At 39.4% G+C, this 27,661-nt stretch overlaps 1 protein-coding gene across 14 annotated transcripts in view; it reads right to left on the reverse strand.

Annotated features, from left to right (window-relative positions):
• Mef2c (myocyte enhancer factor 2C) overlaps window positions 1-27,661 on the reverse strand; it is a 160,248-nt gene that overhangs the window by 69,077 nt on the left and 63,510 nt on the right. For 13 of the 14 annotated variants that reach the window (XM_051172314.1, XM_051172318.1, XM_051172316.1 and 10 more), the window contains exons 2-3: window positions 20,224-20,416; window positions 2,304-2,507 (exon numbers count right to left, since the gene is read on the reverse strand). In XM_051172314.1, coding sequence (XP_051028271.1) covers window positions 2,304-2,507; window positions 20,224-20,277 — 258 coding nt within the window. In that variant the 5' untranslated portion in view covers window positions 20,278-20,416. Of the gene's footprint in view, window positions 1-2,303; window positions 2,508-20,223; window positions 20,417-22,226; window positions 22,247-27,661 lie in introns of those variants that run through there. The other variant, XM_051172315.1, reaches the window with a different exon arrangement.

A 27,661-nucleotide genomic window follows, 5' to 3' on the forward strand; every position in this document is an offset into this window, starting at 1 on the left:
ATATTTAACAAGCCATTTCTCAGGAATACAGCCTGAGAGAAACTTCCAGAGTTTCCTCTGTAACGGGACAAGTGGTGACGAGGGAGTCCCTTCATGCTACCTGAGTTTCAGAGCCTTGAAAGCTGATTACGTGGTACACAGCCAAACAAAATGGACTTTCTTCAAAGGAAGTATTCTAAATACAATAGCTGTTTTTTGTTTCTTCTTTAAACAATGGATTACAATTTTAACACATTTACTAAATCTGGCATATTTATGTAGTGTATCTAAACAGATATTCAAGCTGCATTATGATACAATGGGGGAAAAACTATTTCAGTCTATCTGTTAAGCCTTTGTGTGTCTCTGTGCCATTGTAACAGTACTGCTAATTATCAGGCAAAGACATGGTAATTACACAGAGCTTTTTGCTAAAAGGAGAAATCTCTTCTCAACACCCACGCATTGCATACTTTCCTGTGACCCTATAACACTACTCTGGCTTGGCCCAGGAATCTGCAGTTCAGTCTCCATGTTAGAAATGATAATATTCTCTCTCTCTCTAACCTTTTCTTCTTGTGAGTAAACTGTTTGTAGAGGGTTAAGGGAAGAGAGGCAATGGTCCAAATGGGAAATGTAAAACTAATGACCCTTTATGGAACATATTATGCTCCTCATTAAACTTAGCCAGTTAAATGTATTCCATTAAATTAAAATAAATAGGATTCAAAATTTTACCCAGGAGTAGTAAACCATCTTCATTGTAAACTTTATGTTAGACCTATTCTAAAAGGGAAGGCTTCCAACTGCAAATTCTTAGTCTATAACTAATGCATTAGCACAAAGAATTGACACCTACTGTGTCTAATTATTTGAGGGAATGTGCCATATATACACTTTCCCCTCAAATCTCTCACCACAAGCATTCTGATTTCAATGCTTCATATTTGTTAAAGCGGTACATATGATAGTGATATGAAGCTTTACCAGTTAGAGACTCTGCCTCACAATTTTCCCCATCAGCTGTTATTTCTAAAATGCAGGAGGGCCAAATCATGAAGACTGTTGCCTGCATATATGTTTGTGTGAGAATGTCGGGTCCACTGGGATTGGAGTTACAGATGGTTGTGAACCTCCAAGTGGCTGCTGGGAGCCTAACTTGACTCGTATTGTTTGGTTTTACCCGGCATATTGACACAAGGAAAAGTGAAAACCAGTAAACTAAATGCTTTTGAAAAGCTTCAAATAAAATAAAAGAAATTAGGATTTAGTCTCCAAAAATTAATGATTAGAAGTGGGTGTAATAAAAAGAAGAGGGTGTAGGAGGCTTGTTAATTTGCTTGGAACTAGGGCTGGACTTTTTTTTTTTTTTTTAAATCGCAGGCTATCAAACAGTGAGAATGGTTTGTCCTCTGGCAAACCTGCTGCGCACCACTTGCTCCTGAGGAATTTATTTCCTTCCAGTTCTGGGAAGACAGGTACAATTCAGGAAACCAAGAACACTTAAGAGATACAAAAATTAGGCAGACAGAAGCAAACAGTTCTTCCCCTTTAGTTGAGGCATCATTGCTCATAAGGTAACACCACTGAAAATATTTTAAAAGTTTCACCAAGATTGTATGGTGCCTTACTCATCTAAAACATTTTAGGGTCTTCTGCAACATTTACTTGTTTCTGTTGTAGCCAGTGTTTTAAATCTGACTTAGACGCAATATTGACCCATTCCTTATAAACCCATTGTAAGTTTACTCCTGACTTAAAGCATATTAACAGTTTTCAATGCTATATTGATATCATTTTGAGGAAAAGCAACATTTTTATGATGAGTTCTCTTTACTCTTCCACTAAGAGAAAATGAGTTAGAAAGAGATGACACACATGAAGGAGTATAAGTTTAGAGTGAGTTCTCTGGAAAAAAAAATGTTTGGATTCTGTAAGGAAACCATTATATACTTAAAATACATAGTAAGTATGTAAGAGTTTACTATTTGGATGGCATATCACCTGCTCACAGTTCCCAACACTCATGAAGTGACACACAGCAGAGGTACTGCTGCCCCATAAAAGAGGTGAGGTAGGCAGTGATTTGACCCTGGACCTTGATTTATAGATTCCCATATGGCTCATTACTTTGCCACTTTTAACTTTAATGTTTGGAGGAATAGCGAGTGGTGCAGCCATCAGTGGGATAAAAATCCTGAGAATAGGTTCAGGGACTAAGAGCATAGGAAAAAAAAAAAAAAAAAAGGTACAGGGCGAGTCGCACACCAGGAGGCTCTGCAGAAAGCCTGGGCTCACAGCTGGCTCACAGCTGGCTCACTCACCTCCACGATATCTGAGTTGGTCCGGCTCTCGTGGGGTTCGTTGTACTCCGTGTATTTCAGCAGCACCTTGTCCATGTCGGTGCTGGCATACTGAAACAGCTTGTTGGTGCTGTTGAAGATGATCAATGCAATCTCACAGTCGCACAGCACACTCAGCTCATAAGCCTTCTTCATCAATCCAAATTTCCTCTTTGTAAACGTCACCTGGAAAAAGAAAAGTTTTTTTTTTTTTTTAAAAGACAGAAGAACCCTTACGCGTGTATTGCTGATCTTGTTTTCCTTTGCAAAACAACGGTGTAGAGTTGCCAGAGCCTTGCTGGGTGCTAACACTTTCCAAGACAAAGCAAGTAACGTAAAAGTTGTTTTTTTGTTTTTTTTTTTTTGTTTTTGTCTTTTTGTTTTTCTGCCCACAATTTGAAAATGTGTGATTTCTAGCTAGTTCTAGAATGGGAAATTGTACGTGCAAGATTTGATTCGGGGCATTCAAATGAAGGTGATGGAAGAAACAATCTTGCTTCTTTGAAACTTCAAATTCAACAGATTTACCAATTATAAACGGAGTGGTTGATTTGTTTTTTAAATCATTTGAAGACTGGGCATGATATTATAAATCTGGTATTTTAGAGCTGTGTCTAACCCTCGTTTAGTTTTGTGACGGTGGTGAGTTGAAACTGCTTGGGGCACATGGGTGTCGCTGTCAAGGAGTACACTCTGCCCTCTTGAGACCCAGCAGGGCACTGGGAAGTACTGTTAGGATTTTGGTTTTGTTCTTCTGTTTCTTATTTTCCTCCCTCAGGTCAGTAATTGTTATCTTTGACGTTTTCTTCTTCTAGTCTAATCTATGACCATGTCCCATAAGTCCTTTCCTGAAAATTCCTTGTCAAATTCACACTTGTCTGTTTCCCAGGCTGCCAGATCTCTCACTTCCTTATCACGAAGACGTCACCGCCGACAGCCTAGCAGCTTCCTGGCCTGCATGACCTCCCTGACTGGATTCATTCTTCCCTTCATTCATCTCAATTCTGAAAACCCTCACTCCACACTCTGTCCCCTCAGGACCTGTCTCCCGCAACTCCTGCTTCCAGCTGTGTATCCCACCGGAAGTAAATGCGTACGCTTCTCTCTTGCTCTTTCAGTGTTCTTTAAACTTCAGGGTGTCCTTCCGGGCCCACCCACCCAAAGGCATGAATATCCTTAGTTATCAGCCCATAGATGGTCTAGTGTTTCCAAGCAAGCATTAGGAATGTATCATTCCCAGAAACGACTCCCAAGAAATGTGCTAAGGCCTTATAGATTCGGTAGTAAGGCAGGTTGGTGTATCAAAGGCTGAGAAACCTTTTAAACTACAACCTGGCCCCCAAACTGAAGGCTGACAGGGCCATATGCTTAGTTATTTCTTTTGACAAACGTATATAATTTGTTGGAACTGGGCTCACACTTTGGGAGTCTGACGAGCTCATTTAGCATTTGTTTTTTGTTTTTGTTTTTGTTTTTTTTTTAAATACAATGGATCTTGCACAGATCAGCTCATTGTTTACTGCCATGTATAACTCCCAAATCTAGATTCACATTATTTTCCTTGATTCCAGGAAAACCACTGAATGTTCCCCCAATGTGACACTGTCACAGCATCCTTGGTCCAGCAAAAGTGCCAAGGGCCAGCTTCAGCATTTCCTCCAGGATCTCCTTCCATGTTGCCCATTTTGTCATAATCTCAGGGTCCCCACAACTAAGAACTAATACAGTACATGTCTTGGTGGCATGAAGAGTCTCCAAACGAAGCCGTTTGAGAATGCTGCTTTTTCTGGTGAGAGCATCAGGCTGAGTTGTCTGCCCTGGCTAACTATCCTTTGGACTATAAAGCACTTTCACTGCAGCTGACACAAACCAGCTAATCTCTGTTCAGGTGGTATTTATATTTGAGCTTGGACAATTTTGCTCCACAGTGGCTATCCATGTCTTGCCATCTATTTTTGTTTGTTTGACTATTCACTGTTTTTCTTACATGCTTCTGATAAGATACCCTAGCATTTTATTTTCATATCCGGTTATCTTACCACTTTAGAAGCATTTATGCTGGTTGTTTGCATGAGTTATGACTGCTGCCAAGGATGGGCTGGAGACTTTCTTATTGGAATGGATAAATAAGCATTATTATTAGTTATAGTGAACTATTCAAGATGGATTTTAACATTTCTTTGAGATGCAGTTTTAGACATGTCTAACTGCCTACTTATGTCTTATTCAGTAAAATAGGTTAAGTGTATTAAATACAGAAGTTCTGATGTAAAGTAGTTTCGTGTGTATGGAACCACTTTTAATCAGACTTCATGACCACAAACTATAGGTGGAATGTCTCAATACAGTATGGTTTCTGTTGTACTCAAACCTTAGAATTCAGCCTGTTAGAACAGCACCAAAATATACGCAGGACAGACCTGTCATTAAAACCACTATTTGTGTTTACTCTTAGATGCTCTTCAACTTTTATGAAACCAAATAGATTGCTGGATAATGCATACTTATTTAATAGTAGCTGTCAAAAAGTCAGTGCATATAGCTTCTTTTCATTAAAATTGAGAAGACTGTATTAAAGCAGTTAAGAAAATATCTTCAAAATCTACTCTTAATTGCTCTAAATTTAATTCTGTATTATGTTCATATTCCTCATGCATACTCAAAATGTATTTTATAATGCCTTTTCTCATTGTTCATAGTTAGATAAAATTGTTTTTTTTTTAAGCATTAAGCTTTCCAAAGAGATCTGAGATATTACTCTTCATTTAAAATATGCCACTCAATGACAAAGATTGCAATTCAAAGCTTTTATACTTAAATATAATAATGTATTGTAATGATTACATTTTTCATAACCTGACAATAGTTTGTAATGGGGACAAGTCCATATTTCTATTTCAATAGTGTATTTTGAACCTTAGGTGATACAGAAGGCTGCTTTCACAGCAGTTAAGTAAGGAGATGTTCTTTCCAAGTGTTTACATCAGTTAGAATGCATCGAGAGAAGAATAAAGCCAATAGTTTTTAAGTGGGCTCTGTAACTCAACATCTAGCTTTCAGAATTAAAGAGATTTAGTAAATATATTTGCATTAAAAGAACTACACTGGAAGCATTAACTGTTTTCTTTCCCCATGCATCGATCTTGATGTATGAAGAAATCTCAACATTAGACTTTATAGTAACCCTAAATGTTAACTTTTAGCATATGTACAAATAGCACGTATTTTATGACAACCCAGTTAAGGAGAGATCAGACATTGAAGTTGGAGTCTGAATTTGAAGAAAGTCATATTTGCTGAATACAGCTTTACACTACCCAATTGTGGAAAACTTATAAAACTCTTGTGAAAGACGGTTTTTATGGAAGACTTTCCACATATCAAATGTATTGAAGTATAATATAGCTATTGAGTATTCTTGAGTGTTCTCCATGTTACACATGTGTTCTGGGTGCTGTAGCATCTATTACATACACAATATTTCCTTAGTTTCTTTTTTTTTTTAAATAATTTTTTATTAATTTATTCTTGTTACACCTCAACAGTTATCCCATCCTTTGTATCCTCCCATTCCTCCCTCCCTCCCATTTTCCCCTTACTCCCCTCCCCTATGACTGTGCCTGAGGGGGACTTCCTCCCCCTGTATATGCTCATAGGGTATCAAGTCTCTTCTTGGTAGCCTGCTATCCTTCCTCTGAGTGCCACCAGGCCTCCCCATCCAGGGGACGTGGTCAAATATGAGGCACCAGAGTACGTGTGAAAGTCATACTCCACTCTCCACTCAACTGTGGAGAATGTCCTGTCCATTGGCTAGATCTGGGTAGGGGTTATTTCCTTAGTTTCTGTCACTTTTCTGTGGCTGAAAAAAATCATTGAATGCTCAACGCTTAAAAGAATCTTCCTTCTTCAGAGCAACATGCATTATTTGACTGATAAATTTCTATTTCCCATCCTGCCTAATAAGTTGGAGTGGCATTATTATCTAGTTGTTTTTAATGTAGCTTTTGTTTTCGGACCAAATTCCTCTAGACTGAAAAATTAAAACGAGAGACGTGAACCCAATTTAGATGATTATGAAATAAAGTTTACTTTCCTGGAATTATTTCTTACATTTAGTCGGTCAGAACTGCTTGTGGTGTTGTGACCCTTGCCTTTCTTTGTGGCCGCCAGCAGCCTACCACTACCCTTAAGGCTTAGTTTAAATCATAACTTCTAACGTGCTTTTATTGGCATATTCAGATGAAAATAGATCCTTTCTCATTTTAATCTTTCAGTGTTAAGAGATTGATGAGATATGGTCTCTCTATTTTCCCATGTTGGCATTGGCCCCTCTTATTTCAGCTTCCCCACTGTTGGGGTTACAGGTATATGCTACCATTTACTGGCTCCTTTAGTACCTTGAACAGACCTTTATTTCCAAATGTATTATAATGTATGGAGTTGACTGCTTATGAGTCTGCCTTTCTTGCTGCTTCCTAGTTCCCTAAGGTACCAGAGCAGCTTCACACAACTAATTGTGGGCATAGAATGATTGGCTGCTGAATGTAGGTTACAGACTTGAAAATTCTATTTTAAATAACTTCGATGGCATCAGTATAACTTTCTGTTAAGAGTAGATATTTTCTTAGCTTGCCTTTTGGCAATTTAACCTCTTAAAGATAAGAGATTCTGTGCATTTATGTAGATATTCTAACAAGTTACTGTCATGAATCTTGAGAGAAAGAAAGCAATTACACTCTTTTGAAATTTATCATATAGGAAGCAAATACTGTCCAGAACAGATACATACGTATAGACGCTCCAGACTTCAAGGAAAGTTCAATGAAAAGTATTTTTGACTCTGTGCCTAGATGACGCATCATGAAGGGTGGAAAAGTGTGAAGAGAGAAGTTTATTTTTATAGTTGCAGACACACAGAGAGAAAAAGGAGGATCGAAGGATGTGGGGGGGATGATTCAGGCCCTAAATTGCCCACAGTGTAAACATAAGAATCTAAGCTTGGGTCACCAGCACCCACTTAAAGGCAGATGTGGTACTCATTTGTGACCAGGGCTAGGGGCTTGGGCATGGAGTCAGGTGGGTTCCTGGAGCTCACTGACTGGAGAGCCTAGCTGATCACTGAGCTGCAGGTTCAGTGGGAGACCCTGTCTTTAGAAAATGAAGTGAAGGCAGACGAAGGAAGACACAGAAAACAGATCTAGAGCATCCACAGGCATCAGCACATGCACCCACATGCATGCATGCTCATACACACACAAACACATATTTCCTCCTACACAGAGGAGGCTCAGCGGTTGGGGTGACTGTGTTTGTCAAGCAAGCATTCTTTGCACCTTCTGCTAAGCTTTGAGCTTTCATTCATATATATATATTTGTGCATTAGAGAATAGCTGTCAGTAACTGGCTGAAGAACCACACTGAAAAGATGAGTTACTTAACCAGAACTGAATATGAAGGAGTCTCTAGGGGTGCGTGTAGTTCAGTCATTTTCTACTCCCAGGAAGCATGTTTAACATGGGTTAGGTGAGAATGGAAGGTGTGCAAATTAGATCTGCATGTGACATAAATGCGGGGAGCAGAGCTAACACAGTAGGTGACAGAGACTTCTACAGACTTTAAGCATGGAGCCACAAGTCAGCTGAATCAAACAGGTGATTGTGAACTTTGCATTGATAGCTTTTTTTTTCTTTTTTTTTTTTTTCCTTTTTTTTTTCTTTTTTTTATATAAAACAAACACTTTCTAAAGAAACATGGTAGATGGTTTGGGGGAGAGGATCTAAGTTCATAATGTCCATAGTGGGAATAAACTATCTTTACTGATCTCTGAGTTAGTCAGAGTAATATTTGATGACTATGTCAGGTGCTGTCAGTTATACTGTAAGAAGAACATTGACAAAAATCAGACCATTGATAGGATGAAAAGGAGACTGATGCAGGCTCTGAGAATAATCCTGGAGGAAGATCCATTGAAGGAATTTGCTACTTTTATTTAACCCTGCCATACTCAGAGTGTTAAAACCAAATGCTCAGCACTTTCCAAGGTCTGAAGCTTCCTGCCCACATGATGAGGCGTGTGTCTCTTGTCTTATTCTACAAGGAAAAGTACTGCCGAATATCATCCACTCAAGAGGAAGGACATGTGTAGTAATGAGAAAGAAGGTGGAGGCGGGGAGCTCATCTTACTGCCCTGATTATTGAACTTGTTCTGGTACAGCTGCATGTTGAGGTCCAAAGAGAATGTGTTTCTAAGGTAACAAGGAAGTTGGCCTACAACGCTTCCTCCAGTTGTCACATCTTCACACTCTATCCCTAGATGGTATTGCCTTTTGCGTTGAGAAGAGTATGGGTGACTAGTATTGAAGTTCAAAGCAAGAACCCTCTACTGTAGTTGGATATGATAAAGTATCTTATGCGTTAGTAATTCAACTTTATCATTTCATCGTATTTATCACTTATAAATCCCAAGAAGTAAGCTGTCACTGTGACTTTGTGGCTAGGGTCCACCAGCCCTGTGTTAACACTACTCACTCACATTTTCAAAGTGTCCCCATTGCGTCCTGGCTTTCCTTGAAAGCTGAAATCACCTTCTGTTCATCATTGTAATTTAAGAATTGAAAAGTAATAATTGACTAAGTATTTATTGCATGAGTGGCTAGATAAATAGAGGAGTGGTGCATGTTTTCTTTACAAGATGGAGACTTCAAAATAAACTCTTGTATATGCTCAGACTAAGTTAAAAGAAAGTGTACTGAAGGAACATGATCACATAGTTACTCTAGGTAACTTATAGTGAAAATATCCATTCCATGAAGTTGAGCTGAAGAGAAAAACTGAATGGCGTCATATTCTGTTTAGGTTTCTTGGTAAAATCAGAGCATACTGTATATCATGTAGTTGATTTGGACAGGATCATTGGCTTTGGTACATTTTTTTAGGATGGTCAGATTTTCTTTTTTTTTTTTTTTTAATTTTTTATTAATTTATTCTTATTACATCTCAATGGTTATCCCATCCCTTGTATCCTTCCATTCTTCCCTCCCTCCCATTTTCCCCTTATTCCCCTCCCCTATGACTGTTCCTGAGGGGGATTTCCTCCCCCTGCATATGCTCATAGGGTATCAAGTCTCTTCTTGGTAGCCTGCTATCCTTTATGACACTTAGTAGTATCTCTGGCAGGCTGTAGTTGGCGGTCTACCATCCCCCTTTCTCAGATAGATACTAGACATAAAGAGGAAAGTGGCCTTATATAAAGCTATACAATTAGTCCATAGATGAACTAGAAATCACACCTTTTCCATACACATCGCGTGTTCCTCTAGTCAGTATGCATTCCCCCTTCTAAGTAACTGTCTAGCGCCATGTGCAGAAGCTCCCCATGGCTCAGGCGCAGCGCAGAGTTAGCTGAGCATGTACATGCACTTTTGTTTTCTTTAATAATCACCTGACACTCTGCTGAGAATGGAGAGCATTAATTCATATAAAGGTAGCTTCCTAAGTTCAAGTAAATAAAAATAATGCCGCTAATACTAAATTGAGAACCAGTGGTTTCTTGTTCCACCAATAAAACCAGTCACACTTTGGTGTGGCTCTGTACCTCTGGCTGCCCTCAAATGCTCAAGCCATTCCCACGAAAGCTGGCGAGAACCACACACAAGCAGGAGTAGTCACATGCTATTTCTATATTTATAGTTGTTTCAGTTTCCCAAAATGGGAAGTACACTTTGGCTGGCAGCAAAGACAGGTCTGCTCCCAGCTAGAGTGAAACTAATGGAATTCAGATTTCCACATAGACATTGCTACTCAGGCAGATTAAGTACCGAATTTTAAAATCAGAGGACAGGGCTCGTGTAGTCTCTTCCAGGCAGGTTAATGAGTTTGGCTCACTGTGCATGGGAAGGTCATTTTGAGATTTGTTTCTTTCCATAAACTTGGCTCACAGCCCCTCATGCTTCTAGTCACCTCTGAAGAACTTATCTTTGTATCAACAATGGAGTCCTTGCGTCTTACTGGAAAGAGTTCTGAAGAAATGAACCCCTGCAAACCGTAGCTACTATACCTCCAAGAAGACCCAAGCCAAGGCCCAAGCCATGAGGATTTTAGACTATTTCCAAGGGAAGCTGCATTAATTTTGTGAAGAGTCTGAAACCACAGTACTTGAGGCTTAATTCTAATGAGCTGGTTTTGTATTCAATGAATGAAATGCTGCTTTTTTTTAAAAAAATTATTTAGTTTATTCAGATTACAACTCAATTGTTATCCCATCACTTGTATCCTCCCATTCCTCCCTCCCTCCCGCTTTCACCCTATTCCTTTCCCCTAGGCCTATGACCAATGGGGACCTTCTCCCCCATTATATGGTCATAGGCTATCAAGTCTCATCTTGGTGGCCTGCTTATTCTTTCTCTGAGTGCTACCAGGCCTCCCCAGCAAGGGGAGGTGGTCAAATATGGGGCACCAGAGTTCATGTCAGAGTCAGTCCCTGCTCTCCACATAACTATGGAGAATATCCTGTCCATTGGCTAGATCAGAGCAGGGGTTCGATGTTTACTACTTGTATTGTCCTTGGTTAGTGCAATAGTTTGAGCTGACCCCCCTGGGCCCTGATCTACCCATCACAATGTTCTTCTTGTAGGTTTCTAGGACCCTCTGTATCCTTCTATTTCCTCATCTCCTATATTTCTCTTACCTAGAGCCCCAGTAAGATGTCCTCACATCTATCCCAATCTCCTGGTAAATGAAGACGTTCATGGAATATGCCTTTTAAAGGAATGATTCTTAACTCTCTCCTTCCTACTCTCCCTCTTCCTGTCCCTTTCTTGCTCCACTTCTCTCTTCCTTTCTCTCTCTCATTTTCCATCACTGGCAATAAAAACAGTGCTCTCTGTAGATGGGTAAGCATTCTATCTTTAAGTGGTTCTACCCAGAAGCCATATTTTTTAACTCATAAAGTAATTGCCACTTCTTCTAGAATATGGTGGAACTACCATACCCAATTAACTCTCTTCTCAATGTTCTTACATTTTGCCCCACCCCCAAATTGTTACTATAACTTCTTTAGTATGGAAGCATTTCAGACTTTAGTCTCCTCCTGCCTCCAGCACCATGACGGACTCCAGTCTCCTCTGTTGAGGGAGATGAATGAATAATGACTGACAAGAAGAACAGCTCCTAGGGACAGTGTGCTCTGTAATAATCCTTGAGCTATTGGGTCTTCCCATGTGTTTAACGGGTTAGGGATGGAGTCAAGAGTCTGTAACGACAATCTCTAATTGAAAAAAAAAAAAAAGGGAAATGGTCTCCTAAAGGCTCCATTTTGCCCTCCCTTGTTCCTGGCAGTAAGTAATGGCACAACTGTTCTGAGGGTCCCTCTTTAGTTCTATTTTGTTTAATTCAGTCTGTCATTAGAAAGGCTACAAGCTCTAGCCTGGTGATTACTCTCAGTGGGAGGAAGCAATGCCACTGCAGACTTGTGTTCTAGACAAGCGCGCCTTTATACAATGACGGGGGGTGGGGGGGCTGCCATCCTAAATGAAAGGCTCTTTAAAGAGCAGTGAGGGGGCTCTTTTAAAGCCGACTGCTACCATGTGCTCGTAAGCCTCCAGCACAACTTGCGACGATGAGACAGCAGTGTGTTCTGCTGCAAAGGAGGCCATTGTCCTCCTTAGCCTGCAGCCAAGTGAGGCATGTTTTAGTGAAACACAGCAGCGTTTCCACAGGGTTTTTTAAGCAGTGGTCCCTAACTTTCTCAACAGGATAAACTGATTAAAATAAGGGCTCAGGGAATAGACTATGGCCTCTAGCCCTAAGTCAACACCCACGATTCCTAAATACAAACTTAAATCTTGTGCACTGCATATTTTGAGGGTGAAAAATATATAGGAGATCGGATCACAACCAACTCAGTGGCCATTGAGGACCCTGGGCTTTAAAAGTTGCTTTTGTGAACTTCAGATACTTTTGATTATGTGAGGAAAGGGGAGGCCAGTGTCAATCATTACGTTTGTCGGGGTTGAAAACAGTGGCCACTTGCAGCCTGGTGATGCTCTGCATTTTCAAGAGAACCCTCTCAGGCAGTGTCTTAAACACACTTGTATGTGCTGTTCTGGCCTTACTCAGTTCTTAAAGAGCCGACTACTCTTTAAGGGCCATCTCTGGAGTGGCCACAGCTGCCCTCCTCTGCTCCCTCATCTCCTTAAGACACTGATTTGAAGTGGACAAGAATCAAGCAAGCCAGCTTAGTATCCGCGGGGCAAAGGCCTGTTTACCAGTTCAACACAGCCAAAATGTACCTAAGTTAAAGGTCAAAGAATCCTACATTCCCTGCTGGGCCAACTCAGGAAGCACATTTGTCCACGCTTTCCTGTCATAACAGGAAGAGAGTAACTTCTTCCTTCCCACAAAGGCTTCAGTTTTACCTCGCAACTCCAATATTTTCTCCCTCAGGGCCTTCCAAATCAAACCTTGCAAGACAGAAGGCAGAAGACTGCCTCAGCTGTAGTTTCCAAACAGTTACATTTGTTGAAATGTTACTTAAATGTTAGTGATTTCTTAAGCTAAACTGTTCCAATTTAAAATTAAAAGTCGAATTTTCAAACATCTAAATTAGTTCCTCTTATTCCCATTAATGGTCTAACATACTCCAAGAAGAACAAAAATACACACTGCAAATGGGGAATTTTTAATCCTCGGTTTAATTGTTATTTATTTTATTTTTTTTTAACTATAGCTATTATTTTTGGAAAAAAGATAGCTTCCAAATGTTCTTCAAAAAGTACAATGGGTTATAAACTTTAGAATAATGCTTTCACCATAAATTTGAAAGTAAACCATTTTAAATGAATAAATTATAATACTAAAGGGAGTTTTGACTGTAAAGGACATGGCTTTTAAAATTCTTACCAATATTTCTTTTAATTCACAGATTGGAAAAACTTTTTTTAGTTTATGTGGTCTGTTTGTAAAGATTACATTCCTAGTGTTCGTTTCTCAGTAAAACTATGTCAGATATTTTGCTCATGTGCCAAAGAATAGGTGAATTGAAGAAAGATATGGTGTGAGCATGTGTTTAAAGAAGCAAGCAGGCATTTACTGTCAGCTTTGTGCGGAAAAAAAAAAAAGCGGGAGCGTTTGAGGTACACTAAAGTATTCCTACAACACTGAAGTTGTTTATCTCTGAATAGAAACTATGTCAGGTACACAAGTTAGAAATGAGACAACAAAACCACCTAAGCACAAAGCAGATAGAAAGAACACTTCCTACATGAAGAACAGTTAGCCTTTCCCACAAGAGAATTTTTTTTTTAACCTCTCTTGGATTTCCTAGCACAGGAAAATGAGTGAATGAACGTGTTTGACAGCAGTTGGGAAAATCTTTTTTTCTGGCCACAGGGAGCAGATCTAGCTGGCATAAATATAAAAAGACACATCCACATGGGATGGATTTGTATATTCTGTGTATTGACTCTATGAGTCAGAGAGCATTTGTCAATAATTTTCAAATTGCTGGGCTTAAAACAAAAGGAACCAGCCTGAGGTCCTTTTAGCCACACATATGAGCACCCTGGTAACTCCTTGGTACATTTTTTTTCTCTTTATTTAAAACAATTTAAAAGTACAACAAACACTATTTCCCCCTTGTTCTTGTTTTCTTTTCTAATCTCTTCAATAAGAAAATAATCTCTGGTGCCTCACATTTGACCACGTCCCCTGGATGGGGAGACCTGGTGGCACTCAGAGGAAGGATAGCAGGCGGCCAAGAAGAGACTTGATACCCTATGAGCATATACAGGGGGAGGAAGTCCCCCTCAGGAACAGTCATAGGGGAGGGGAGTAAGGGGAAAATGGGAGGGAGGGAGGAATGGGAGGATACAAGGGATGGGATAAACATTGAGATGTAATAAGAATGAATTAATAAAATAAAATTAAAAAATAAAAAATAATAATTCCAAATCTAATTAAAGATTTGTTTCCTCTATGATTTTAAGGTTACCTAGTAAAAGAATGAGGATGCTGGGGGAACCATCCAGCAGATACTCCCAGTGTGCATCAGTGCAGCCTCCAATCAACTGTGAGCAGTACTTTGCCTAACCCAACCACGGTGCTTCCACATTTCATTTACGTAGAGTGACCTGAACATAATTTTTATAGAAGCTCAGGGAAAATGATAATCTATTAAATATGTTATTAAGGAAAAGGGTAAAATAACTATCATTATGAGGTACATACAAACTTACTTGGGCTGAGACAGAAAAAAAAACAACATTTTCCTTTCATCGAATTTCCTATTCACAAGATCTGCAGCAGGGTCAAGACTCCTCATTGGGGAAGGAAAGATGGTTCAGTGGTACTGTCTTAGCTAAAGCTGGCAAGGATGAAAATGCTGTTTCTGGTGATGCGGAAGGAAGTGCCTTTGACAATGGGACTGCAGAACTCTGCCCTCCAGGTCAGACTACAGCATCCACTAAGAGCTTATTTTGTCAAAGCAATTAATTCACATTTCTAAACTACCTAGCTGTCTACATTTGAAGAGTGAAACAATCGCAATTTCATCAAACTTTACTTATGTAATTAGATAGAATTTCCAAATTTAGAATTGTAACCAGTCCCTCATTTGCTCATATTCTGGGTACCATCTTGAAGGGAAGTTGCACTAAAAAAATCCCCGTAAACCTGAGTTAAATTTTAAAGAGCTGAATACAGATAAAAGCCAAGCTTTCTTTTGGATTCACCCAAGAGAATTGGAATATTTTTTATTTTTCAGTTTAGTTCAAAAGTACCAAATATAACTGATTTAAAAAGTCAGTATCTACAAACTACCAGAGATGACATCGACACGGAACGCGCATCTGCAGACTTCCCTAGCTGCTGCATGTAAAGAAACATCCAGAAGTTCAAGATAAGGGGCAGTTAGAAAAACTTGATTTGTAAGAAGATCCTCTTGATTCATTAAAAGAAGAATGTTGATTATTTTCTTGGTTTGTTTCAAGTTATTGTAAGGATAAGTACGTAGAATTTTCTTTGTTGGCAAACAACAAATTGCCAGATCTGAAAGAAAAAGTATGTATGTATGTATGTATGTATGTATGTATGTATGTATGTGTATATATATATGTGTGTGTGTCATACACACACACACACACACACACACACACACACACACACACACACACACACACACACAGTTTTGGGTCCCAGATCCTAGATATGCTCTCTGCAAATACTCTTGTAGTTACTCATTTATTTAGATGTCTTTTTGCAACAAGTTGCACAAATACATTGGAATTTATGTATGTCATCCTTTTCAAAGAAGGGAGGCTGAGAAATTCAGTACAAATATATGAGCAAATAGGTTTAGGTTTGTTCAGCCATTCTGAGTTTATATACATTTTTCTTCCTGGTGGAACAGGGAATTATATTTTGTTTGTTAAAATGAGTCATATAATAAAGCAATTAAAAATCCCACTGTTTCAAGCATGAAATTAAAAACATGTAACATAAAAAAGGCGAGGACTATATGATCTCCTAATCAGTAAGGGTCAAAGGTCAAAATGGAAAAACGAGATAGAGACTAAGATCATGCCTTTTAGAAGGCAGAATTGATATAAGTGGTGAAAAGCATTCTACAAACAATTTGGTCAGTAACACACACTTGAAAAGAGTCCCATATGCACAGGGTTTAAGAAACTACTTCCCACCCGCCCTTGTCAAACGTGCTTTGTGCGTGTCTCCTGTGCATCTTTCATCCTCTCAGCAGCAACATTGCTCTGGATGCTTCCCTCGCGGCTTGTTGGCAAGGGAGCCTCTCTGTGTTCCTGCTCTACTCTGTTCCACCCCTCTTCTGTCATTCTTTGACGGTAGAGCTCCCTCAGCATGAAGGCCCGGCAACTTTTTCTCTCCTAGGCTACACAAAACAGGAGCTGTTTTGATAGAAATCACAACGAGCCTAAGAAACAATGGCTCAAATAGCGTGAGTCATAATGGGAGGAGTTAATCTGTGCTTTTATTGAGCATTTACAGCCTAGGACTTACTATACTTCACTTCATATCTTAGCACTGCCATGTGGTGGATACTGTATTTTAGCGTTCACCCTACTGATGAGCTTCAGAGAGGTTAAATAATTTGCTGGAGAGTTATCATATTTTAGTCTAGTATAAGATACTATCGCATCTATTAAACTACAATAAATGGAGAGTAATATTGCTAAGTGTAGAGGAACATGCTTATACATCTTTAAAAATTGAACTTTATCTATCTTATATATAAATATATATAAAAGATATATAATATCTTTTATTGGATGCAATATGATATGATTGGAAAATGACATGAAATAAAGTCTTGGGTCTTTTAGTCAGTAAATTATGCTAGCTGTATCAGGACAACATTGAAAGAAGCATGTTTGGTTTTGAAGATGAGGAATTTGAGACAGGGTCTTGGGTATTTTGTGCTCTTTCCTATAAAATGTTGACTAGTTATTCTAACCTGAAGAGGACTCTCTAAGCCTTTCAGGATGATGTTCCACACAGTGTAGTCCTTTATTTCTCTAAAGTCACACGCCAGGCTGAAGTCCTAGTATTTGTGTTCTGAATCCTCAGCCAAGTTTTTTTTTTTCCTATCTCAAGCCTTAGGAATTCTGTTTCCTCTAGGATGCTGTAGTTCCCATGTTTGCTCTCGTTCTCCAAGCCTGAGTGATAAGGACAGCACGCTCTAGCTGTTCTTCATAGTGCTTTGATATTTTCATGCTCAAACCATAAATGGCATTTTTTTTTTGGTTCTGTCTTTTCATAGTTCATGTCTATTTTAGTTCACCAGAGGCCTATAAACTATGGCCTCCTAGTCAAATCTAGCCCACCTTTGCTTTTTCTGTGAAGCTTTCTTACTGAATAGAGACACATACCTATTTTTTCTGGGTGGATTCAAAGCACCCAGGGAGGCTGAGTTAGAGACAGCACAACTCATAATGCAACCAGTATTTGCTACCTGGTTGTTTTCAGTTCATGTTGCTCATCCCTGAATGAGACTGGTACTCACTAGTGAATATTTTTTTTTTGTGGGGAGGGCGGTAAAATAATACTTGTTGATTTAATAAAGAGATAAATAACATCCAGCTATAGAGTAGGATTGCTAAGGATTAAATGCAACAGTTTACATGCCATTATTGGAAAATAATTGGCAGTGGCCAATTGCTTGATCAAGCTGTCTGGATGTAGCTGCAAGATAAATGGACAATTCATGACTTTGTTGAACATATTAATTTAAGAAACATAATAAAGGCTAAGAAATTGGCTTTATAAAATTAGAAACTGAAAAGGAACCAAGTACAAGAAGATGTGAATACTTTTTTTTTTAATCCTTATTGTGCTGTTTTATGTTTCTAACTTGGATTTGGAGTGTTCGCTGTTGCCTACTTGTTAGAAGAGAGACAGTAAAGGCAGAACTCAGTGTAAGCTGCTATTCTGTCTTAAGACAGTTCTATCTCTCTGAAACACAACACATGAAAAAGTTCTGTGCTATTTCAGGTCTCACTCTGAGTTAGTAGCTCTTCTGCTGCAGAAGCCCACATTATTCTGGATGTGGCCAAATACACAAATGCAAAGGCAGAAAAAAAAAACCTGTGTTCACTGCTGTCAAGAAGAAACGGCAGTGAGCCTCTGTGTGAGGTCCTACCAGGCCACCCTGGTGGAGCAGCTTCAGGAAGAGCGAAGCTGCTGACACTTTTCTTTTCAACATGTGAACACATGATTTGAAGGATGGCCCAGGTTAGGGGCTGCTCCACACACTCACTGGTTTTGATTATCAGAAGTGACCTACATACTTTATGCCCTTTTCCAAATGGCTCTTTGGACCACTTGCACAGAAAAATGAGAGGTGAACAGGACAAACATTACCATTAGTGACAGCTCTTTAAAACTGTCAATAGTCATCTTCTGCAACCACAGAAGCATAGCTTAAGCTACAGAAATACTATAGCTATGAATTTACTTCAATGGCGTTGAATTCAAAGGTCTACTGCACAACACACAGACTGAGGAAAATAGTAGATTGTCTCTAAATCCTGCATGATAAATGAAGGAATTAAGCCTTTCTACTTGTTAAAAAGTCAAACTCAGCTGAATTTAAATACTTTTCCACTTACTAAAATTATTATAATTTCTAACATAGGTTAGAGTATCTATGTACATAGATCAATATAACTATATGTAACCATTTAAACTTGTTCTCATAGAGAATAATGTGAAAATTCTTGTATTTCTGGATGTTTTCTTTCCTTAAAAAGTACAGCAAAAGGCCACACAATTCAAGCTCTACAATTTTTCTTATGTCTTTGCAAGTAAAAAGAAGATATAATGAATCTCACAAAGCTAAAATAATAGGTCATGTTATTAGTAAATTACAAATATTAACATATATATATAATATATATATAATATATATATATATATATATATATTTTTTACTCCAACCAATACAGATTGTGCGCCAAATAACAAGGTCCGCCTTGTCAATGGTATGTGATGTTCAAAATTTCAATCATAATTTTAGTTTCAAGCTATAGGTGAATAAAAACTAGTGGTTTAAAACTAACATGAATGGTGCTTTTTGTCTTGGCCTACAGCAGTGGTCAATCTAAATGGAAATGTATATGAAATCCATATAAATCTTTTATTTTTCATCATTTAATTCAATGTTAATCTTAAAATGATCCAAGTCCTCTGGACTTGGAAAAAGTATAATCTTAAAAAAAAAACAAAACAAAAAAAAAAAACAAAAAAACTAGACAAATCATCCTAATTCTTAGAAGCTCAATGGCTTTTTGTAAGGAACCATCCATAGAGATGATGAAATAAAACGAGTCCTATTTATTATAATTTACGAGTGTAAAAAGCAGCATTGTGTTAAAATAGAATTTATTCTCACATCACAGGAAGGAAAAGGGGCCATCATGAGAGGTGGGTGTCTTTCTTTGGGACACTTAGAGTATGGTGAACCATTGCCTGGGCTAGCTTTAATATTCTGTGTCAAAAATGGGCAGGGGGAAGACCTCTTTTCTCTCTTAGTGCCAAGGAACAGGTTCTATTGGCTGCATGGCTACTGTGGGTCTCCAGGCACACTGGGATTTCTCTCCAGGACTGTCTTCTGATACTCAATAGCGGGATGTGCCGAAACCACCTAGCCACCCTCACACACACACTCTTCCCAGGATGCACAGGCCATCAATGCAGGACTGAACATTTGATATACGAAGCCTTCCAGACTGATTGTGTCTTATAGACATTATCACTGGAAATGTAGGGGGGCGGAAAAAAAAAAAAGATGGTGCCATGTTTGTGAAATTCAGAATTTAGAGAAAACGCTAGCTAACGGGAAGTTCTTGTCTATGTTTTATGCGACTAATATGTCATGTGAAGGTTTTGTTGTTGTTGCTGTTGTTAGTAGAGTCTGTAAACCTTTGAATTTACTTCAAACTCTCCTTCGTGATGAGAAGAAAGCAAGCCACTTTGCAGAGAGGATATTCAAGCTATAGTATACATTTTTAAACGGATGACCACAAAAGGGCCAGCTCCCATGAATGTAGGGACAGCTTTGTTTGATGGTGCGTTCAGTGTAGCAATTCTATGCACATTATTAAGCTAGTCCTGTCATACAAGCACAGTATCCATCGAAATTCTTGAGGAAGTGAGAAGTGAGCAACCACAAATCCTGAAAAATGTATTTCTAACGGTGGAGGTGGGTTTCTCTTCTCTGCTTTGTTTGAAAGAGAGATGAAAATCCCCAGCTGAACTGAGCACGTGGAGCTCACGCAGTTCTCCTGCCCGGACATTTGCAAGACACTTTCAGGGCTTTGAATACCTGTGTGGAAGGGAGGCAGCAGGCCCGCCCCACCCCCACCCCCTCGCTCACCTGTCTGTTACGCTCATCCATAATCCTCGTGATCTGAATCTTTTTTCTCCCCATAGTCCCCGTGTTTCTTCTCTCTCTCGTTCCTGAAATTATGTATTTTTTCCTTCCTTTTCTTTCTCTTTCCTGTTTCCTTCGAACAATAGTCCTTCTTCAGCACATGCGCCGGTCAGTTCCCAAGTCTCTGCATTCGTTCCTGCAGGACAAAAAAACCGAAAACTTACAACAGTGCTTCCACAGCACGGCGGTGTCCTAAGAGCTATCAGGGTCTTCGGGCTTCATCAAGGAAATAAGCTTCACAAAACAATAAAGCGGGTAAAAAAAAATGACTATTTGTTAAAAGCACGTGGCGTACCCCACACCCAGGAGCATATCACACAGGGGTGGTTTGCTCTTATAATTAAAATCACCTCATAAGTAATTTAAGAAGTCATTTAAGTGATGAAAACTGTGTTTTAAAGCCCAACACTTGAAATGAACTGTATTTTTTTTGTAAAGAGCTTCTCAATATTTTTTAAATGAAATTAAGTGACAATTTTCACCCTTCTGTTATGAAAAATTACTTAAATCAGAGAGTTAATGAACCTCTATATACCTGTGTATGCTAAGTAGGGCATCTAATTCATTTCTGAATGGAAAACAATCTCATGTTTTGACAGCAGAGGTGATAACGTCCCTGGTTATGCAAATAGGACGGACGATTATGAAAGTGCTCTTTGATATATGTAAATGTCAACTAATTTAAAACTAAATCCCTTAATCTTATTTTAAGAAGATCACTGCCAGGAGAACACAGGAAAAGTAATATGGGATGTTTCATCTTTCTGTTTGAGCATCGGTTAGCAGTGAGAGCATTTCCTTTTGGAAGCCCTTAAACTGTCTATTAAAACAAGACTCAGAAATGATGGCCACTGATAAGAAATAAGTGGTGCAAAAAATTAAGGTTATTATCTCATTTGTAACTATACACTTTTTAATAATAGACCAGCAGCTCTCTAAATTTCAATACTTAAAAGAGACATATCATATCTCCTTAGGGAGAGAGACAAAAATTACAGGAGCTTCATATTATATACCAGAGAGCTCCAGGTCATGAATTAAAATTAAAATAATGATTATCAATTACATGGCAAACCCAAAGAGCACCGAATATTAAAAGTCTATATTTTACTCTGTTTAAAATTATATCTAAAAATATTTGCACACGGTGAAAGTGCATTGCTCTAAAGCAGGAGCTGACTAGGCAGCCTTCCCCACGCTTGCTTCATTTGCAAGCAGCGGCTTCGGTTATCTTGTCCCCTCTTATATCAGTGGATACAACTACTTTACACACTGCTCAGAATTTCCCTGTTGACGTGCGTTAGTCTCTGACAGTGGACCTAGAAAAATTCCCACATGTATTATGTAACGCTAAGCCACTGTCCTGACTACTTAAGAGATTATTTGGCACTAGTTCAAGGTTCCTGGAACTGAAAAGGCTGGTAGATACCTGCTCTAATCCTCAGCTGCCTTTACACTTCTTTATTCTTTGTCACCTTGAGTAAAAACTTAAAAATATAAGTTTAGGCAATTATCTAATTGCAGAGGCGATTATAATATAATTAGTTCTGGTGCATTAGGCACTGTGTAACCCCTAAGACTATCCGCTCTCCTTTACCCAGTGTCTCTCTCCTAAACCACAGCTCGGTTCAGCCTCACGACATCCATATATATTGGAGTTACATCACGATTACAGTGTGCTTCCCAAAGACAATGACTCCAGCCACAGTTTTCAATGTTAGCAGCAGTTCCAAAGTTTTTAAGTTCTATAAACAACACACACCAAGTCAAACACTCACACCCAAGAGAGAGCCTGCTGTCAGACACCCAGATCACATACATGAAGAATTCACAAAGCACAACACATCACATACTCAACGCTGTGAAACAGTACATCCATTTAGTGTTAGAAAAGGATTTAAATACCACACAACTGGGAATCTTTCCTGCATTTCCTGTAGTCTTACCGAAGAAGCAAGCAGCAGCCCAGAATGGTATTTCCCATGCATGTGAAAGACCCCAAAGAGACAAACAAGCTTTCTCCACCACAGGAAAAAAAAACTCATGAATCTCAGGCAAAGCACATGGGAGTATATCCCTTTCTTTCTCTTAGCAGAGGCCAGTGGCACTATCGGCTTACTGGACTATGCCTGCCTAAGCGCTTACTCACTTTAGGGGGAAGGTCAGGGCAAACAGATTAGAGTGCAGTGACAAGGCAGGGAGGAGGACTCTGTCTACAGACCTTGATTCAAAATGCATATAACCAAGCAAGTAGGGAGACACCCCTGAAGACCAGTCTGCTCAGAGAGACAGAGTGAGCTCCTCCTGGCCATCAAGCTAAAAAAAAAAAGTTCCTCTACATCACTTCCTGACATTTCTCAACTTTGACATATGGCACTCTGTTTAGAAGAAGCCTGGTAGGGTGTTTTTGTTTTTTGTTTTTTGTTTTTTTTAATTCTTAAAACACAATGGGGAATATTTTTTCTAGACATACATATGCAAATGTTAGCACGCTTATATGTGCAATTATACACACATAGAAGAGATGACTGGTGAAGATGCCATTGAAAGTACTCTCCTTTTCGAAATATGCCAGGTAGTAGAGAGAGATGGAAATTTAAACCTAATTTGACTTTCACTTTGTTTTCTGTTTAAGTACAGAGTTTAATCCAGTAACTGAACCAATCATAAAATGCAGAACCGAGCAGTGATATGGCAGTCTGTGAAAGAGGCTCCCACATTTCAAGGCTATTAGTACACTTAAAAAAAATTAGGAACGTCATCACCAGCACTCCACTTCTTAAACTATTTTTTTAGTATAACTATTTATTAACCTGATTTTTTAATACAAAAATCTATATTGTAATGTTTGTTTAAAGTATTAATTTTCAGAATGGATAGAGAAAGAGACTATTATTACTATAGTAACTTATTAGGCCATCTCACAGGTATGTGAAAAAGATTATTAGTGATTAAGCTACACACAGTAGAGTTCCAGTCACACTGCAAACTTTCATTATGTGTAATCAACCACAAGCTTAGTCTGGACAGTGCAGTTTTCATATGAAGGAACCATTCTTGGAAAATGACAGGTACACACCAAAACAGTCAAAGATTGGAAGGAGGAGGAAAGAAAAACGAGCATTATGGAGGTACAGTCGCCTCACTTCTTCTTCATTTGCCAACTTGAATAAAAAAAAAGTAAAACTCAGTCTGCTTACTGAAAGGGGAACTTCAGTATGGTGGGCTTCTGGTCATTTTGAGCTTGGCATAAGCAGACGGGTGAAGGCAGTGTTTTGAGACCTTTGCAGAGAAGACTTTCTTCTTCGGGACAGCTAAAGACCACTCTCCTTCAGGCTCCCTCACTTACCAACAAGCTGGCTTGATTGACACATACCCCTTCCCATCCCCCCTCCCTTCCTTCTCCCACTCCTTCTTGCCTGCTTCCTCCCTCCTTCCCTTCAGCAAATCCCCTCCCTGTCACAGAGAAGAATCTTGACAGAATGGCAGGAAACACGCACAGACTGGCCAGGGAAGGAAGTGACGTCAGCAACCACGAACAATAAAAGGTGTAAAGGTGCTTCCTTCCCTAAACTGCTCCACAAGTGTGAAATGGGAACCAAAACTGTCCACTTCCTTTTCTGAGCAGAGCAGGCTGAGTGTGCTCCGCAGAACGCCCCCACACACTGGCCCTGCGGTGGTTCACACAAAGGCCAGTGAAGGAAAAGGCAGACAGATGGGGGAGGGAGCAAGCTTCTAATTTCTTTCTTCCAAACACCTGAGGAAAAAAGCCATTCTGTGTCTGGGCCAATGTTTTGTTAAGAGTACCTTAAGATATGAAAAACAAAAAAACAAAAACAAAAACAAAAATAAAAAAACAAAAACAAATAGACCAAAAATTGATTTGGGTAAAGCAACCTATACCTCTTCATGACCATCTACCAAGTCTTACCAGAATTACATTATCCAGTAAAAGGCACCACATACTTTGAATTTACTCTTTGAAGTGAATGAAGATTTCCATACAAGTCCAGAAATCATATGAATTATAACTCTCAGAAAAGAACTGAATCATAACCGCAGTAAACAAATATTTATTAGTAATATACAACGATTACCTATTTAGTCCCACATTGCAAAAGGGCGAGCAAATAGTGAGGCTCTCAATGTTCCTTAACAAACTCAACTAGGAATCAAAGTAAGTAACACAAACTTTTCATTCTATGGTGAAACTATTTTAATCTCATCACTGCTTGGCTTTTTTTCTAACATGGAAATGGCAGTGTACCCTAAAGTTCCTGTAGGAAGAAACCACACAGCAACTGGACCTGAGTCATCACCAAATTTCAATGGTCCTTCCCACAACACTTTGATTTGGAAATTAAACATAACCTTCAGTTGCGTGTTCAGATCGTCGAGTGAGACTCCCATGCCACGGTAAAAGATGTGGGAAGAAATTAATTCTCTGCTGCTAAAATTACCTTTGCAAGGCATGTATTTTGTTGCGATGAGAACAGTGCAGTCACTTAAATAAAAAACACCCTAACAAGGCTAAAACATTAGAACACGTCGTAGTGTCAATTTGCGAGGAAAGAGTTCTGGATCTCTTCTATTTGGACTGGCAAACGACATTTGTTCTAACTCCCGTTTGCATCACCATTAGCATCCTCAGAAAAACCTTGGTTTGTAAAACTTAAGGCTGTAAAATCAGGCACACCTTAGTGCACAAGAAACAGTGTTGTTAAGCGGATGAAAGCCCTGTGTACAGTAAGAGGCAAGAGTGGTACAGGCCCTGTCTCTGAAAGCCTATGTCTGCTCCTGAGTCAAGCCGTTCAGTGACTCACTACTATTTCATGTGGAAAGCTCTGCTCATCCCTTGCACTTAGATACATTAAACTTTCTACTTTATGGTTTGTTTGAAAGACATATGAGGCATGCAATTATGCTTTGGTTAAAAAAAAAAACTAGCAGAACATACCTATTTCCCCTTAAGAGCTTCAAATGAAATAACCCAATTATTATTCTTAGCAGTGCTTGACGGTGTGAAGAGATGTTGAAAAATCACTCCATTTTTCTTTAAGTTTACCATATATTTTACAGACTAGAGAGTGAAGTTAATTTTAAAGCCACATAGCCCAGGCTCATCTTAAGAGTATGAAAGGGCTATTCCTTTCTACTAGAAAGACATCACTGTGACAAACACTCATTTCCCGATTGATCGATTGTCAATAAGCTGAATTCAGAATCATTCACCTTTCAGTGCCAAAGGGTTGCACATATAAAATGCAAGTACAGTTGGCTTTAGAAAAATCATTCTTATTCCTGTGTCTTTCTTCTCACCACAGGGCATTTGCATTTGTGATGGCTTCTGTCTGGAATGTTCCCTCCCTTCTGTGCGAACTGAACTTCTCCCTTCTGTCTCAGCTCCAGTTTCCCAAGGAAGGACTTATCTAGATAACTCTCAAAGCACCCAGTCCTAGCACTTACCGCAGAAATAAACCAAAGGGTATGTCTGAGGTTCCAGGGTCAGGTAACAGTGGGACTAATAATCCCTCAGTGATTAGCTGACCTGTATGTGTCTAAGTTATATCTCTTACCTGAGGCATTTACTAGCTTTTTTCATCACTAGGACTAAGAGCTCTGCCTTATATTTTGCCTATACAGACACAAGCTGCCAACCTTGTCTAAACCCTTTCTCATGTTGTACAGTGTCTCATAACTAGAATAAAATAATTTATGTAGAAGTGACACCCAAGTGAGTCTGTGTCTTAAGGAACTGGGGGTACTTAGACACCAGGTAACTGCGGGCTGATCATCAAATGGCTCACTTACAGTCATCCTGTCTTACCCCACACTGGGAAATATGTTTTCTTTTGCAAGATGGTTGCAGACTCACTAAATACGACACCACAGGGAGTGTAGGGTGTAGAATGGCACTAGGAACATGATTACCTACACGGGTAAGTTGATTTTCATGTACAAGCAATGGAAGAAGGCTTGTAGCAAGACAACAGCGTCATCCACATGCCGGACCTCACTTCCCGGAGTGCTTTACTCACACTGTTCGCAACAATCATTAGACGAAGGAAACTGTACAGTGTCATACAGATTAAGGACTTGCCTCCGAAGCCTCAGCCATGGAAGAGCTTCAGGCTGCGAGAGGAGAAATAACTAGGGGAATACATCAATTTCCCAGTGACCACGCCGCTGAAAATCCAATGCGAGCGCTTCTAGCCCTACTTTCACATCTTTCCCCAAGGACAAAGGGAGATGAAATGTATGTCAGAAATATAATAAGGCTAAAACGGAGCTCATTTTGAAAACCCCTGCAATTAATTTAATAAGTGGGCCTAACCTGCCGTTATCGCTTACTCAAATCACCGTATCTACGCACCTCCAGGATTTAGGAGCAACATACCTCCAGACAAGCGCACAGCATTACAAACAGTTTAACAAACATAAGGAAACACAGCTTCCCTGTCAGTTATCCAAGCCATAGTCTCCTTGGACATTTTCCCCCTCCCGCCCCCCCCAACTGTAGTTAAAATGGCATCCTGCATTCTCCGAGCCGAAATAAACTCCAAATGGTCTAAATATGTCAAAAACCTCACACTCCGCAGCACCATGACAGTTCCCAGTATTTCCAGATCTCACTGGATAGCTGATGCAGGCTCCTATCATGTCTTTGTTTTCCTCAACTTTCACAGCACTGCCACCACACGTTGGCAGAGGTCACTTGGGGCTGTCCTAGGGTTCCCCATGAAGGCGAAGCTGGACTGTCCTGAGCACAAAGCTAGAGCTGCCGTGTTGTGTCACGCATCAGCTTCTGTACTCCGGCTGAAACCACTCCAAAGCGCACGCAGCTGGATTCTCTGCTGCTGTTACTGAACAAAGCAAGCCCCAGCTCGAAGTGGTACATGCTGCTAACATATATTTTCATCTTATTAGGGTAAGAATCAAATCCCAAGCATCTTATGTTCTTTTAAAAATCATTATTTTCCTCAGTCTTTAGTGTATTACATTTAATGATTAAAATGGAAATATTCTATAAATGTTTTCTTCTTGGAGGCTTGTATGTGTTGGCCACATTCTTTTTTTTTTTTTTTTTTTTTTTTTTCAGATTTACTGGTGTGTGTGTGTGTGTGTGTGTGTGTGTGTGTGTGTGTGTGTGTACAGCATGTGGAAGAACACAAGTTACTTTTTAAAAAAGATGTAGATAAAACAGTGAGTGCCAGTTATGTGGAGAGTGGGGACTGACTCTGACATGAAGTCTGGTGCCCCATATCTGATTATTTCCCCTTCGTGGGGAGGCCTGGTGGCACTCAGAGAAAGAATAAGCAGGCTACCAAGATGAGACTTGATAGCCTAATGACCATATAGTGGGGGAGGAGGTCCCCATTGA

The sequence above is a fragment of the Acomys russatus genome, chromosome 30 (genome assembly GCF_903995435.1).
Source record: "Acomys russatus chromosome 30, mAcoRus1.1, whole genome shotgun sequence".
NCBI lineage: Eukaryota > Metazoa > Chordata > Mammalia > Rodentia > Muridae > Acomys > Acomys russatus.